The sequence below is a fragment of the Macadamia integrifolia genome, chromosome 1 (genome assembly GCF_013358625.1).
Source record: "Macadamia integrifolia cultivar HAES 741 chromosome 1, SCU_Mint_v3, whole genome shotgun sequence".
Lineage (NCBI taxonomy): Eukaryota > Viridiplantae > Streptophyta > Magnoliopsida > Proteales > Proteaceae > Macadamia > Macadamia integrifolia.
In genome coordinates this window covers 17,920,340-17,933,381 of record NC_056557.1, presented here as the reverse complement: position 1 = coordinate 17,933,381, position 13,042 = coordinate 17,920,340, and the positions used below count along the sequence as shown (strand labels likewise).

Sequence of the window (13,042 nt, the reverse complement as noted above, 5' to 3'; positions counted from 1 at the left end):
GATGTTTCATATTCTCATTTCTGGGATTTAGTTCAGGTTGAGTAGGCATCTTTCCTTTCTCCTTTTCATGCAAAACATTAGCAAGTTGGGAGATTTTCTTCTTCATATTATGTTGGCTTGTTATAAAAGTACTTATGAGAAGTTCCATGCTTTTCTCTAAAGAAAGCCTAGCCCAATCACCACCACCTCTCATGAATCCTGGAGGTTGATTTACAGGAGGTGGTGGAATAGCAGATTGAGTGGGAATCCTAAAATTGTTCTGCTGGTTGGGGGGCATGTTCCTTTGATTGGCTTGTTGGGGAACAAACTGCCCTTTACTCAATGGTTGAAAATTAGGATCTACTTGATTATTGGCTTGATTTCGAGGGAAGTTAGGATGGTTCCTCCATCCTGGATTATAGGTCTGACTATAAGGGTTGTTTTGGGACATGGCATTCACATTTTTAGGACCTATATTTAAAAAATTTACACGAGAAATATTTGGGCACTCCTCCATCACATGAGTGGGAGATTGGCACCAACTACACATAGGCACAGAATGATTTATTTGGTTCAGTTGGGCAGGTCCTTTGACTACTATGGCTTCGAGTCTCTTAATAAGACTCTCAAGTTGAGCCTCTTTGGCCACAACACCTTATATAAGATAACCCTTATTTGTCCTCTCAATTTCTTGAGTAGACTCCCATTCTCTGGTTTTCTCAGCCAATTTAAGTATAAAGTTTCAAGCTTCGTCTTCATCTGTAAAAGATGTAAAACCTTTGGGGTATATAGACTCTAACAACTGCTTGGTCCGATAATCAATACCCTTATAAATGATTTGACAAAGTTGCCATGTATCAATTCCATGGTGAGGGCATTCTTGAAGGAGGTCTTTAAATCTCTCCATAAATTTGGAGAAACAACTCACTAGGTTTCTGCCTGAATTGAAGAATGTCACTCCTGAGTTTATTGGTTTTATGCAGAGGAAAGAACTTTTCAGGAAGGCTATAATAAACCCATTCCATGTGGCAATGGAATTGGTAGGTAGACCATATAGCCATTTCTTAGTTTAGTCCTTAAGCGCAAAAGTTATGAACCTTAATTTTACAGCATCATCAGTCAACTGTTGGACCTTAATGAAAACATAAACCTCCTCAAATTTCCTAAGGAATAGGTATGCTCCTCAGAGGGCAGCCCATGGAAGTGGGACAACATAGTGATGTACTGAGATTTGAGCTCAAAATTATTGCCTTGGGCTTGTGGTAGAACTATGCAGGAAGGTTGGGCTGCTCTAGCAGGGTAGAACCAATCTTTTTGAGATTTAGGAAGAGGGTTTGGCTGTTGGTCTCCCATATTGAAAGGTATTGATGAGAGTATAGGTAAAGGGTCACTACTTATTAGATCTCTTCTTTCTAGTTGATTCTTAGTATTTCATATCCCCTAGCACTCATGCAACAGAAAACTACCCACAACTAGAGTAAGACAAACACAAAAGAATGGAACGAAAAACTTTTTATTTTATTTTTTTATTTTAACTAATTAATTAATTTAATTATTTTTTGCTTTTTGGGAGCTTACCGGTAAGGATCCGGGGTTGCTCAATTCAATTCCTGAGGCACTGATACAGGGCGAAACCTATCTTTATCATAATGTGAGGCTCTACCCACCGATACAACAATTATTGCAAGTTGTTCTTCTCAGGAATTCAATAGAAGAAAAACAAAAACAAAACAAAGCAAACAAAGCACTCCGATTTACCAAAAGAAAGCAAAAAATAACATAGAATTGTCTCCCCAGCAACGGTACCAAAACCTTGTTAGGATTTGAAATGTAACCACAAGTGTATGGATTAGTGTAGCTACGGGTCAAACACAGGGAGAACAACCACTTTATTTTTGGCTTCTTTTAATAATGCGAAAGTGAACAGATTAATGGTTGTGATCTAATTCTAACTACCGTCCTAAACATATGTATCTAAAAAAATGTCATAACCATTCGTCATCTAATAATTTAAATACATAAGCCACACAATTAAAATTAAATAAATAAATAAATAACCTACACAATTAAAAAGCAATGAAGAAAAAAAATGCTGAAATAAAAATAAAGTAAAAGAAAGAAATAAAGCTAGAGAGAGGTTCACAAATAAGTTTCTCTACTTAGCCTGAGGAATGCATCATAATATGAGCTTTCCTACTTGGCTAGAGACTCACTCTTACAAAGGTTACTCTACTTGGCTTTAGGGAAAGGGAGGCAATTAAAATAAAAATAATAAAATGATGGTTCTATGGCTAGGAGGGGCAAAGCCAACACATACACTAGCCATGAACCTTGGGAGAAAGGGATAGCAATAATGAAATGACTGAAATTAAAATCCTAAATTAAGAAAGAAAGGGTAGTCAGAAAAGGAAATGAGAGGGGGGAGAGAAGACTATTAAAGAATCCAACCTACCTGAATCAATGCTTGAACTTAAAAGCTTGGGTGATTTGAGATACTGCCAACCCTAAAAGCCAAATCTGGAATGAATCAAATCTAAAATTTCTAGGCTTAGAGAAAATAAATTAAAAAAAAAAAACTGAACTTGAAAAAGAGATGCTCCACGGCTCGTGATCTTGTCACCTAGATCTAAGCCTAGAACTATAACTTAAAAATTAAAACTCAATTGCATAAATCATAAACATAAAAGGCTGAATAAAAATAAAAGAGTGCTTGCATTAATTGAAATAAAAAAGCCATTACAAAAGTGATTAAAGAAAAAAAACAAAGAAGAACTAAAACTAAAGAAAGAGAGAGAGAGAGAGACAGAGAGAGAGCAACAAAAAAAAAAACCCTAGAAGAAGATTGAAGTGTCCCCCCTCCTCTTACATGAGTTGTATTTTTAGGGAATGGAGAGGTAGGGTAACAATTTTCTCTTTCCTAAAAGAGGAAAACCCACAATTGATAGGTGAGATCTTTTAAGACCAAAAGTGCTAAGGTGGAGGAGAGAGAAGAGATAAATAAACTTGGAGAAATTTCCTATAGTTTTTTTTTTTTTTTTTTTTGCTTGTTTTCTTTTCTTTTTTTTTATTTATTTATTTTTATCTTCTTTTCTCCCTCTCTTCAAATCTTACACAACCCTTGTTGGTCGATTTTTCTTTTCCTTTGATGATTTTCCTTCTTGCTCTGCGTTATTTGGACAATCTTCTGGTGATGATGTGGAGGAGAGAGAACATTTGGACAAGATTTTGTTCTTCCTTTTTTTTTTGCAACTACACTAGGTAGTTGTTGTTGGAGAGATATGACGCTCGATAATGCTTACAGCCTTTAAAATATAAAACCGGCAAAAAGAAAGTAAAACCCAAGATAGCTCAATTCTAAAAATGTAAAATGCATGCTTTACTACTTAAGATTTCACACATAAATGTGTTCATCAATATGTTTCAACCATGTTGGCTGCAGGGGCCAAAGTGGCTTATGAGAAAGAGAAAAACATTGGATGGCTATGGTATATGGTAAGGAGAAAAACGAATCCCCTTCATTACCATTTTTGTCTCCTTCTGCATCCACTCTCTTAATACTAATTTCTCACAAGTATTTGTTTCTTCACTTGTCGACTCTCCTACAACGGTTCTCCCTCAAGTCTCAACCTTGGCCTCCCTTTTTCCTACAAATAAAAAATATTTTATTCTTCCAAGATGTTAATCTTGAGGGATTTTCACATACCAATTTGAAGACCCGGCTTGACCGTAGAAGTAGCATAGGAGGTGCTCTCTTTGCATTCTCGTCAAAGTCTTCTTCATCACTACGTTTCCACGTTCTAAACTGCGAACCCTTGATGGAGGTTCCAGGAATGGGATACAAGCACAAATCTTGAGCTTTCAAAGAGAGGGAAGATTCAAAAAGAGAGAGCCTTAGAGAGAGTAGTCATACATACACCAACGTAATCACCCCATGACTTATCATCTTCCTAACTTATAGAGTCCCAGTTGGACTCCAATAAGCCAGAGAATAGGGTGGGACGGTTGAGAGAATCTCTCTCTCACTGTCTTCTCACATTCCGACAAGCAGCCAACTTAGGCTCTAAGTGGGTGGGTCCCACCACCACAACGGATATGTGGGTGGACCCCACCCATGACTTTTAACACAAGAGAATGTTCTCATACCTTCCATGTAGAATCCTTTGGGACTTTGATTCCAGAGGAAATCTTCAAACCTGCGTTGTATCTTTAAAACAGCTCCTTCCTAGATTGACTTTAATAAAGAGAAAAACCACTCTTCAAAAGATTGTAAAATTCTAGAAACTGTTGATAAGTTATCTGCTAATGTTGATTCTGCTGTAAAATTCCATGGGATGCAAATCTTTGAATGTCGTTCATGATGTGTCCAACAATGGACAAAGCCTAATACCTAAGTCAAATCAATCGTATGATGTTCTTTATTATACAAAATGGGTCTTCTGATAAATTTTTTTACTGGAATACCTCAGCTGCACTGCACAACTTATTTGATCGAGACTGCCATCCACTTTGTTCAAAAATATGATTTAATTTTAGCTTCATGTACACTTAAACATAGAAGGCATTTAGTTGAAACCACCAAACATCTTTGAAACCCTCCTCCCAAAGTCATAGTTAATGTTGTCAAACTAACCATCATTCCTTATACATCATTTACATTGTCACACTATTATAGTGATAGGTGTAGCTCCACTCCTGAGCTTTTTTTTTTTATTATTAGTGAATTCATTTAAATTTTAATCATTTTCTTTTCAATCTTGGTTTGCACTTTAATTAAGCTCAAACTTTATCTGATCCAAATCTCATATATTTAATTGAACGTCCATTTTTTGTCCGCTCAAATACACACAAACTAAAAAAAAATGTTTGGCCACAGGTGCAAATATTCTTCTTCTTGAAGGCTTTCATCGTAGACTCTTTTTCACATACTATTGCTCATTAAATACTGTTAATGATCTTGGATACTAATAGATGTTGGTTTGGATTTAAGTAGCAGCCCCTTAGGATTGTTTGTTTTTTCTTAAATTGTTTCAAGGATTAGAAATATTTCCCCTAACATTAGCTCACGTGCATTTGCTTGATCATTTCCTTATGACTCTAATACTTGGCTTCCTCTTTCTTTGATCATGGATTTTATAATTTCAATATGGGTCTTTAACTCAAATGATAGAGTTCTTGTGGTGTGGGAAATGGTTTCATACCTTAAGAGAATGATGGTTTAAATCCACTAAGTCCCTTTACAATATTTTCATTTTAACCTCAATGATAATGTCATGGGAATTTTTTGGGTTGTAAATAGGAAAAACATAACAATTTTTTAAATGGATTCTATTTGAGGGGATGTGATTCAATTTTTGAACTGCTACAAGAAGGGAAGGGGTTGACAAAGTTTAGTTGAAACAATATTGAGTTTGAGTTGAGTCTCCCATGTAAATAGTAACTGTGAGAGAGAGAGAGAGAGAGAGAGAGAGAGAGAGAGATGCATTTAACCTTGTTTGTCAAAGAAAAAAAAAAGAATTGAAATTGTCTATCATTATTAGAAATTTAAAAATTAATATTTGATAATCATCGTAAATTACTAATTGCTTCAATGGATTGATTGAAATACATTTCATTCGATGTAGACATTTTATTCTCTCTCTCTCTCTCTCTACCATACGTGCATTTGCACGTGCACCTTTGCAAATGCACGCGTGGCCATATGTTGGTGGGAGAGGACTTGAAAGAGAGAGAAGGAGTTTGAGATAGAAAAGGAAATTGGGGAGTGGAAGATTGTGAGGAGAGACAGTAAAATGGTGTCCAGCTCAAATTAAATAATATGATATATGTTATCCTCAATTCACCTATCAATAATTCATATTTTTCTCTTTTTTGGTTAAAGCAAAATTATTTTCTTGGATCACAAATAAGTCAAAATTGTGAATGTGTATATATGGATATCAAAACTGTTATCGTGACTTTAGAGTATGTCTAGTTGCTTTTTTAGTAGAAAGGGCATGAGAGATTGAGAGAGAGTGTAGGGTGTGCAATTTAAAGAAAATAAGTTTTAACAAAATAAAGAAATTATTATTTAAAAATTAATATTAATTTCTAAATATTAGCGAGAGAGAGTGGATGGTGTGAGAGTTTAATAAAGAAACTAAAATTAATTTTTTAAATGAGTAAAAAAAACTACTATTAAAAAAAAAAAAGGGTACCAAGAAAATAGAACAAATAAGAAAGACGAACAAAAGTGATAATGATGAAGTTAAGGTGTTTAAGTAAACAAGAATGGTAAAGTAGTCCAAGAAAAGAATAACCAAGTTTTAATTGGGAAGTTTTTTTTTCTTTTTTTTTATTTGGGAAGATGGGGGTGAGATTTTTCTTTTGATAAAAGATACTCCTTAAATATAGGGTTTTTTTAGGAAAGATATAGATCAAAAGAAAAAAATAGAGAAGCGTATGTATGAGAGAGAGAGAGAAATATCGTTTTTTTTTTTTTTTTGGGTGATAATGAAATATAGATTTTATTTTCTTGGCAAACGAAATTTCAATTTATAGGGTTTTAAAAACGTGAGAGAGCCAGGAGAGTTTTTTTAGATAAAAGATACTCCTTAAATATAGGGTTTTTTTTTAGGAAAGAAATAGATCAAAAGAGAAAAATAGAGAAGCATGTAAGAGAGAGGAATATAGATTTTTTTTTAATAAAAAAAATACTAAATTATAGGGTTTTAAAGAGAGCAACGTAAGAGAGAGAGAGAGGAGGGAATGATTGAAAAGGCAAGTAGAAAAGTGAAGGAGGGATAGATAAGGAAAGGGATCTGATGAGGAATAAATAAATTAATTTTTAGAGAATATTTAAATATTAGAAAAATATAAAGGGTACCAATAATATTGAAAAAATAAAAAGGATTTACAAAAGAGATAATGAAAAATATAAGGTATTTAAATAAGCAAAATGGGTAAAGTAGTCCAAGAAAAGATTAGCCACGAAACATGAGTACATGCACTTATATAAGAGTACGATATATATATATATATATACTAGTAAAAATACACGTGCAAATGCATGTGGTGATAATATCCTAATTAAACATTTTCTTAAGACAAGATTATTGGGTCAATCCATTTGAAGTAAGTTCTGAAAAGCTTGGTGAGCTGATTTTTCAAAGTTTGTATTTTCTAAAAACAAAATTAAACTTAATTATTCTGAATACAAGAGAGAAAATCCATAGACTAAATAGTGCAATTCCCATAATAGAAAGGAGATGGGAACACGAAACATAAAAAACATATGTCTCGTCTTCCTCTACGGAGGTCTTGAGAATGGCATCAATTTCACAAATAATTCTCTCATAGCATATAACAATAATACTAATAAACCATAATATTACAAACCATGGAGACTGATTAAGAAAAAACTAATCTCTGATCAAGTCAAAGCGGTGTACGTGAAAACATGCTTGCTTTTCGCATCCTCTGGAGATTTTTCCATAATATAGTGCAATAACTTCTCCACCTGAGCTCTATCTTGCAGATTAAATGAATTATATGAGATTAAATGAATTATACTACCTTGTGGATGTGGAGTATCTGAAATTGAAAAATGCAGTGCCGGTGATCCGAGAGAAAAAGAAGCTGAAGTTGAGAACTTTTGTGCTACTGTAATAGAAAAAGAAATAGAAATTTGAAATATTATGAGCTACTGTTGTAAGATACAGAAAATTGAGAAATCGTGGGATATTGCAGTTGATTTTTTGTCCTCTCTGTGGTATATATAAGGAAGGATTCTATTGCATAAAAACTTGTAAAGTCGATGAAAGTTGATTGAAAGATACCGTTTTTATGCAATAAATCTATCCATAATTATGTGACTATAATTTTGTGGCTATTTTTTTATCCATTTAATACGTAATAATTTTTATTAGAGAAAATTGCATTGCCACCCCCTGAACTTCGGTCGTTATTCAACGCCACCCCCTGTACTTTTCGAAACGTCAAAGCCACCCCCTAAAAATTCAAAAAATTTTAAATCGGTCCCTGCCGTTAGCCGACCGTGAGAAATGAATGAAAACCGGTTAGTTTTTTTCTAATATACCCAAAATACCCCCACCCTGAGTGAGAGGACAATATTGCCCTCTCCTTTATTTCCTATCTTCTAAACCCATACCCATCTCACATCTCTCCTCTCTCATCTCTCATCTCACTGCTCACTCCTCTCACTCACTCGGCCGGACAAGAAGACGAAGACCCACCGGCCGGACACTGATGTCTCTGAGTTTCCCCTGGCAGTGACTGCAACGCCTGGGCGAGATCTACCCGCAGATACAGGTCGGTCTGGCAATGTTGTCCTCAGGTTTGGTGGTGTTTCATGTGGGAAATCAGGGGGAACAATTGGCTTCTGTGGAGGGCGTGGTCGTGGACTTGGAGAGCTTCCTCGAGATGGTGGTGCTGAATTCCGGCCATTTGGAAGGACCCGTCCCACAGAAATGGAGCGACCTGCTGCTGGAGCTGAAGCAGGAGCTGGAGTAGCGGTCCGACGAGTGGGAGTTGATGGCCGTGAATTTGATCGAGCCGATATAGAACTCAAGTTTCCAGTTGTTTGAGATCTGTTAGTTGGGGTTGATGGTCTTGAGTTCTGGGTAACTCGGGTTTTCTCTCCATAAGAACTAGTGGGAGCTGGCCGGGATTTCGCAGGAGTAGATGAACGTGATTGCACTAGACGGGCAGATGGAGTTATAGGTCTTGCGGTAGAACTTGAGCGGCTAGTTGGAGTAGATGGTCTAGAAGATGTAACTGACATTGAGCTGGTATTGAGCATTGAGGAGGATCTGTTAGAATTGGAGGAATAGGTATTGTGGTGCACAGTAGATGATATGGAAGGGCGAGTAACTGAACTACTTCTAATTGGTCTTGAGGAATGACTATTATCTGAATGTGTTGCTGAAAGCTGCAAAGAGTGAACAAGACATTAGCACTTCAAATGCATAAAAACTTTTAAAATGGGACGCCGGTGGGTCTTCGTCTTCTTGTCCGGCCGAGTGAGTGAGAGGAGTGAGCAGTGAGATGAGAGATGAGAGAGGAGAGATGTGAGATGGGTATGGGTTTAGAAGATAGGAAATAAAGGAGAGGGCAATATTGTCCTCTCACTCAGGGTGGGGGTATTTTGGGTATATTAGAAAAAAACTAACCGGTTTTCATTCATTTCTCAAAGTCGGCTAACGGCAGGGACCGATTTGAAATTTTTTGAATTTTTAGGGGGTGGCTTTGACGTTTCGAAAAGTACAGGGGGTGGCGTTGAATAACGACCGAAGTTCAGGGGGTGGCAATGCAATTTTATCCCAAATCCACTGAAAAGGAAAGAAGAAATGTGAAAATTGATTGGTGTTACATAATTAAGAAATTCAATTTGACCTGAAAAGTATAACTCAATGCTGGTGTCGGATTCCAGGCCCTCGTCTTGCCCGTTGCCTTCACTTTCTACTTTCCACTTATGGTAGAAAGTAGTGTTTGGTATTACCCAAACATAGGGTATTTTAGGAATTATAAAAAAAATTTACTTTGACTTAACAGTTAGATTCGTTAAATCAAACTGTTGGGAATCTTAAATAACATATTTTTGTTGTATGGGAGGGAAGTGATTTTTGAAAAGATCATGGGTCAAGTTGATAATTGTCCTAAGTTCAAGGGAAGGGAGAGATGTATACCCTATATTTTAATATAATAAAAAGTACAAAACAAACTTGAATGAAGCCCATGCATTAATGATAGATGAGATTAAGACAGCACCCTAAATACCCATTTTTTTTCTGTACCATCTAGATATATTAACGCAAATACCCAAAAGGTCCCTATTTGACTGTTGACAACTTGACAGCTTGATATAAGGTAGTATACTTAAAAGGGAAATGGTTTTAAAATAAATAAATAAATAAGGCTAAAAGGTAGCAGTGCTTAAGCTTTGGCTTCATATAAGCATCATATTTAGTTTTGACCATTGATCTTATCTAACATAATTTGAATCATTTTGACCATTGATCTTATTTGACATAATCTGAATCGTTCTTTTTTTTTTTTTTTTCAATCAATTACTTGTTATTTCCAGTCTACCTTTCCAGTTGGGTTTTTGGTCAAATCCCTACTTGCGCTTCTCTCATCTTCTCTTGCCAGGAAGACTAACTTCTCAAGTAAACATTGGAAAAAAAAAACTGAGATCCAATAGAGAGAGAGAGAGAGAGAGAGAGAGAGAGAGAGAGAGAGAGATTGCCTTTCACTGAAGAGGGTTAGATTAAACCAGCAGAGAGAATGGATTGCGCCATGGTGTCGATGGTATTTCCTTTTCAAAGGGACCCTAGTTCTTTCGTTGGTATTGTCCCTGTCCCTTGAAAATCTCAGTTTTTCTAACTGAAGGGATCCTTTGAGGCCTCTGTCTCTAACTCATATTCTTAATGGGATTCAATGGTGAACTGTTGCTTTCTTCTTGCCGATGAAGAGAAGGATAGAGATGACTAGGTGAGTAGATTTACCGAAATACTTTTGTAGAGATTGTAGAAATCAAAACTCATCTGCTTCAAAGATTCTTAAACACTAAGGGGAAGAGAATGGTGGTTGAATAAGAGAGAGGTAAAAAAAAAAAAAGGGAATCAGATGTAGAAGTAGAAAGCCCTAATAGAGGCATGAGTGCAATCGACGGCTTGGATTAGTTATCAAAATATCAACGGCAAAAATTAAATGTGGTGTTTATATGAAGTGGATGCTTAAGCGCTACTACCACTCACCCAATAAATAAATAAAGTTTCAATCTATAACCAAGCACTATGTGACTAGATATAGCTATCATGTCCTGCCTCTCGAGAGCGATAGGCGAGGTAGAGAGTGTAGTCGCTGATGATAATCCATACAAAGTTCTTAGAGTGATCCAATTTGATATGCATATAATATGAAAGATCACATTTATTTTCAAAAGTATACTGTTGAGACTGACGCTAATAGGGATTAGCACTAGTTCCTTGGACCGATAGGGTCAATTCTGTTCTATCGGCCCAGTACTTTTAGTTAGGTTTACTTCTTTATGTCTTGGGGGTATTCTTGTTTTTTTCATTCTTATGAAAGAATATTAAGGCTAGGGAAAATCTGCAATCAAACCATTCTGGTAAGATCGCAGGTCTCTTCTCATCTTTTGGGGAGTCTCCTTCGGTTGTACCTCTCTCTTCCCTCTTCTCTTCTTCCTTTCTTTTTCTTTTGGTTTGATTACAAGGTATCTGGGATTGTAACATGGTATCAAAGCCTCTATAATCAAATCAAGCTTTTCAAAATCCTCCCTGTTGATCTCGGTTTTGCGCTGAAATCTTCTGGTGTGCAGCCACCTATTGTTGTATCTACTGTGGATTAAATCACATGGAGTGATTTATTTGGTGTATGGATCGTTCTCTATTGGTACTATACTGAAGATTTGAAGAACTTGAGCCGCAACCATCTTCTTGTTTTTTTTATCGAACCCGGGTATCTTTGGTGAAAGCCAGATATCTAGTCCTATGATTCAGGTTGGTTTGCTATTTTTCTTGGTAGTTTTTGGATGAAGTTTTTTGGGTGAAAGCTAGATATCGGACTCTATTTGTCTACTTTATATTTGAATGAATATTTTTGGGTGAAAGCCATATATCAGACTCTATTTGTCTACTTTATTTTTGGGTAAAGTATTTTTGGGTGAAGTTTTTTGGGTGAAAGCCAGATATTCGTGACTCTATTTGTCTACTTTATTTTTTGTTCTCATGGTTGAGACCAAGTCTACTATCTCTGTGACTACTGCATCTGCCTCGGATAATGTCAATGTCCAAATTACTTCTATTAAACTTAAGGGAAGCTTGAATTACCTACTTTGGGCTCAATCTGTGAAGGTTTACCTTATGGCCAAGGATAAACTTAAGTATATGTTAGGATTTAAAATGTAACCGTAAATATACAGATTAATGTAGCTAATGGGTCGAACACAATAAGAGTAGCCACTTTATTTTAGGCTTCTTCTAGTACTGTGAAAGTGCACAGATTCATTATGGTGATCTAATTTTAACTACCGACTTAACACAAATACATCTAAAAGCGACCTTACCATTCACATGTAGGAATTTAAATACTCAAACCATGCAATTAAAAAGCAAATAAATGAAAATAAAAGTGCTGAAAAGTAAATAAATAAAATAAAAAGGGGAAAAAGCTAGAGAGAGACACACAAGTAGGTATCTCTACTTAGTCCGAGGGATGCACCATAAACAATATGAGCTTCCCTACTTGACCAGAGAGTACTCTTACAAGGGATTTTCTACTAAGGGTAAAAAGAAGAGGGATTGAGAGGGGGTGAGAAGACTTATGAATGAACCTACTTACTTGAACTTCAATCCTTGAACTGAAAACTTAATCGATTTGAGATACTACTAGTACTTAAAATCATATTTGGTTTATGATTTGAGATACTATTAGTACTTAAAAACCAGATCTGGATTAAACAATAAAAATAAGAGACTGACTTAAAAATAAAAGTGCTTGCATTAATTGAATAAAAAGAATTTACAAAAGTGTTTAAAGAAAAAACCTAGAACTAGAGCTAGAGAAAGAGAGAAAGAGCAACTAAAAAAAAAAACCTAAGAAGAGAAGTAGAGAGGAAGAGAGGGACTAAAAAAATACCCTAAGAAGAGAAGTAGAGCGGAAGAGAGGGATCACCCTTTAGGATTTTGTGGACTCCCTTTTATAGGGAATAGGAAGGGAGTAGAGGTTTTTTTTTCTTTCCTCTTTTTTCTCTTTATTTTCTCTCTCTTCTTTAAACTTGCGCACAACCATCTTGGCCGACCTCCTTTAAGTGATGAGTAGGAGAGAGAAAATCTTCTAGAAAAAAACTCAAAAAAGGCAGCCAAGAGGTTCGAACTTGAGACCTCCTAATAAGCAAGAGATTTTACATACAACTCACCAACTACGCTAGGTAGTTGTTGTTACTAAAAACGAATCTTCAATCACTTAAGGGTGTAGTCCATCAATCCTTGTTAGTATTTGAAATATTTCTTGTACCTCTGGGACAATTGCAAATGGGTTGGTT

At 35.8% G+C, this 13,042-nt stretch overlaps 1 protein-coding gene and 1 non-coding gene across 2 annotated transcripts; one reads left to right on the top strand and one right to left on the bottom strand.

Annotated features, from left to right (window-relative positions):
- Positions 1-839: 839 nt before the first annotated feature.
- Positions 840-947, top strand: LOC122086698. Its single transcript, XR_006142521.1, has one exon. It is a non-coding gene; the product is annotated as a small nucleolar RNA R71 (small nucleolar RNA).
- Positions 948-7,387: 6,440 nt separating this feature from the next.
- LOC122070932 (sialidase-like) lies at positions 7,388-8,923 on the bottom strand (the record flags this gene model as incomplete). The annotated part of the gene is made up of 2 exons (XM_042635214.1): positions 7,388-7,481; positions 8,211-8,923. Coding segments are annotated over 2 exons (807 nt in total), but the record flags the coding sequence as incomplete, so codon positions are not given.
- Positions 8,924-13,042: the final 4,119 nt, after the last annotated feature.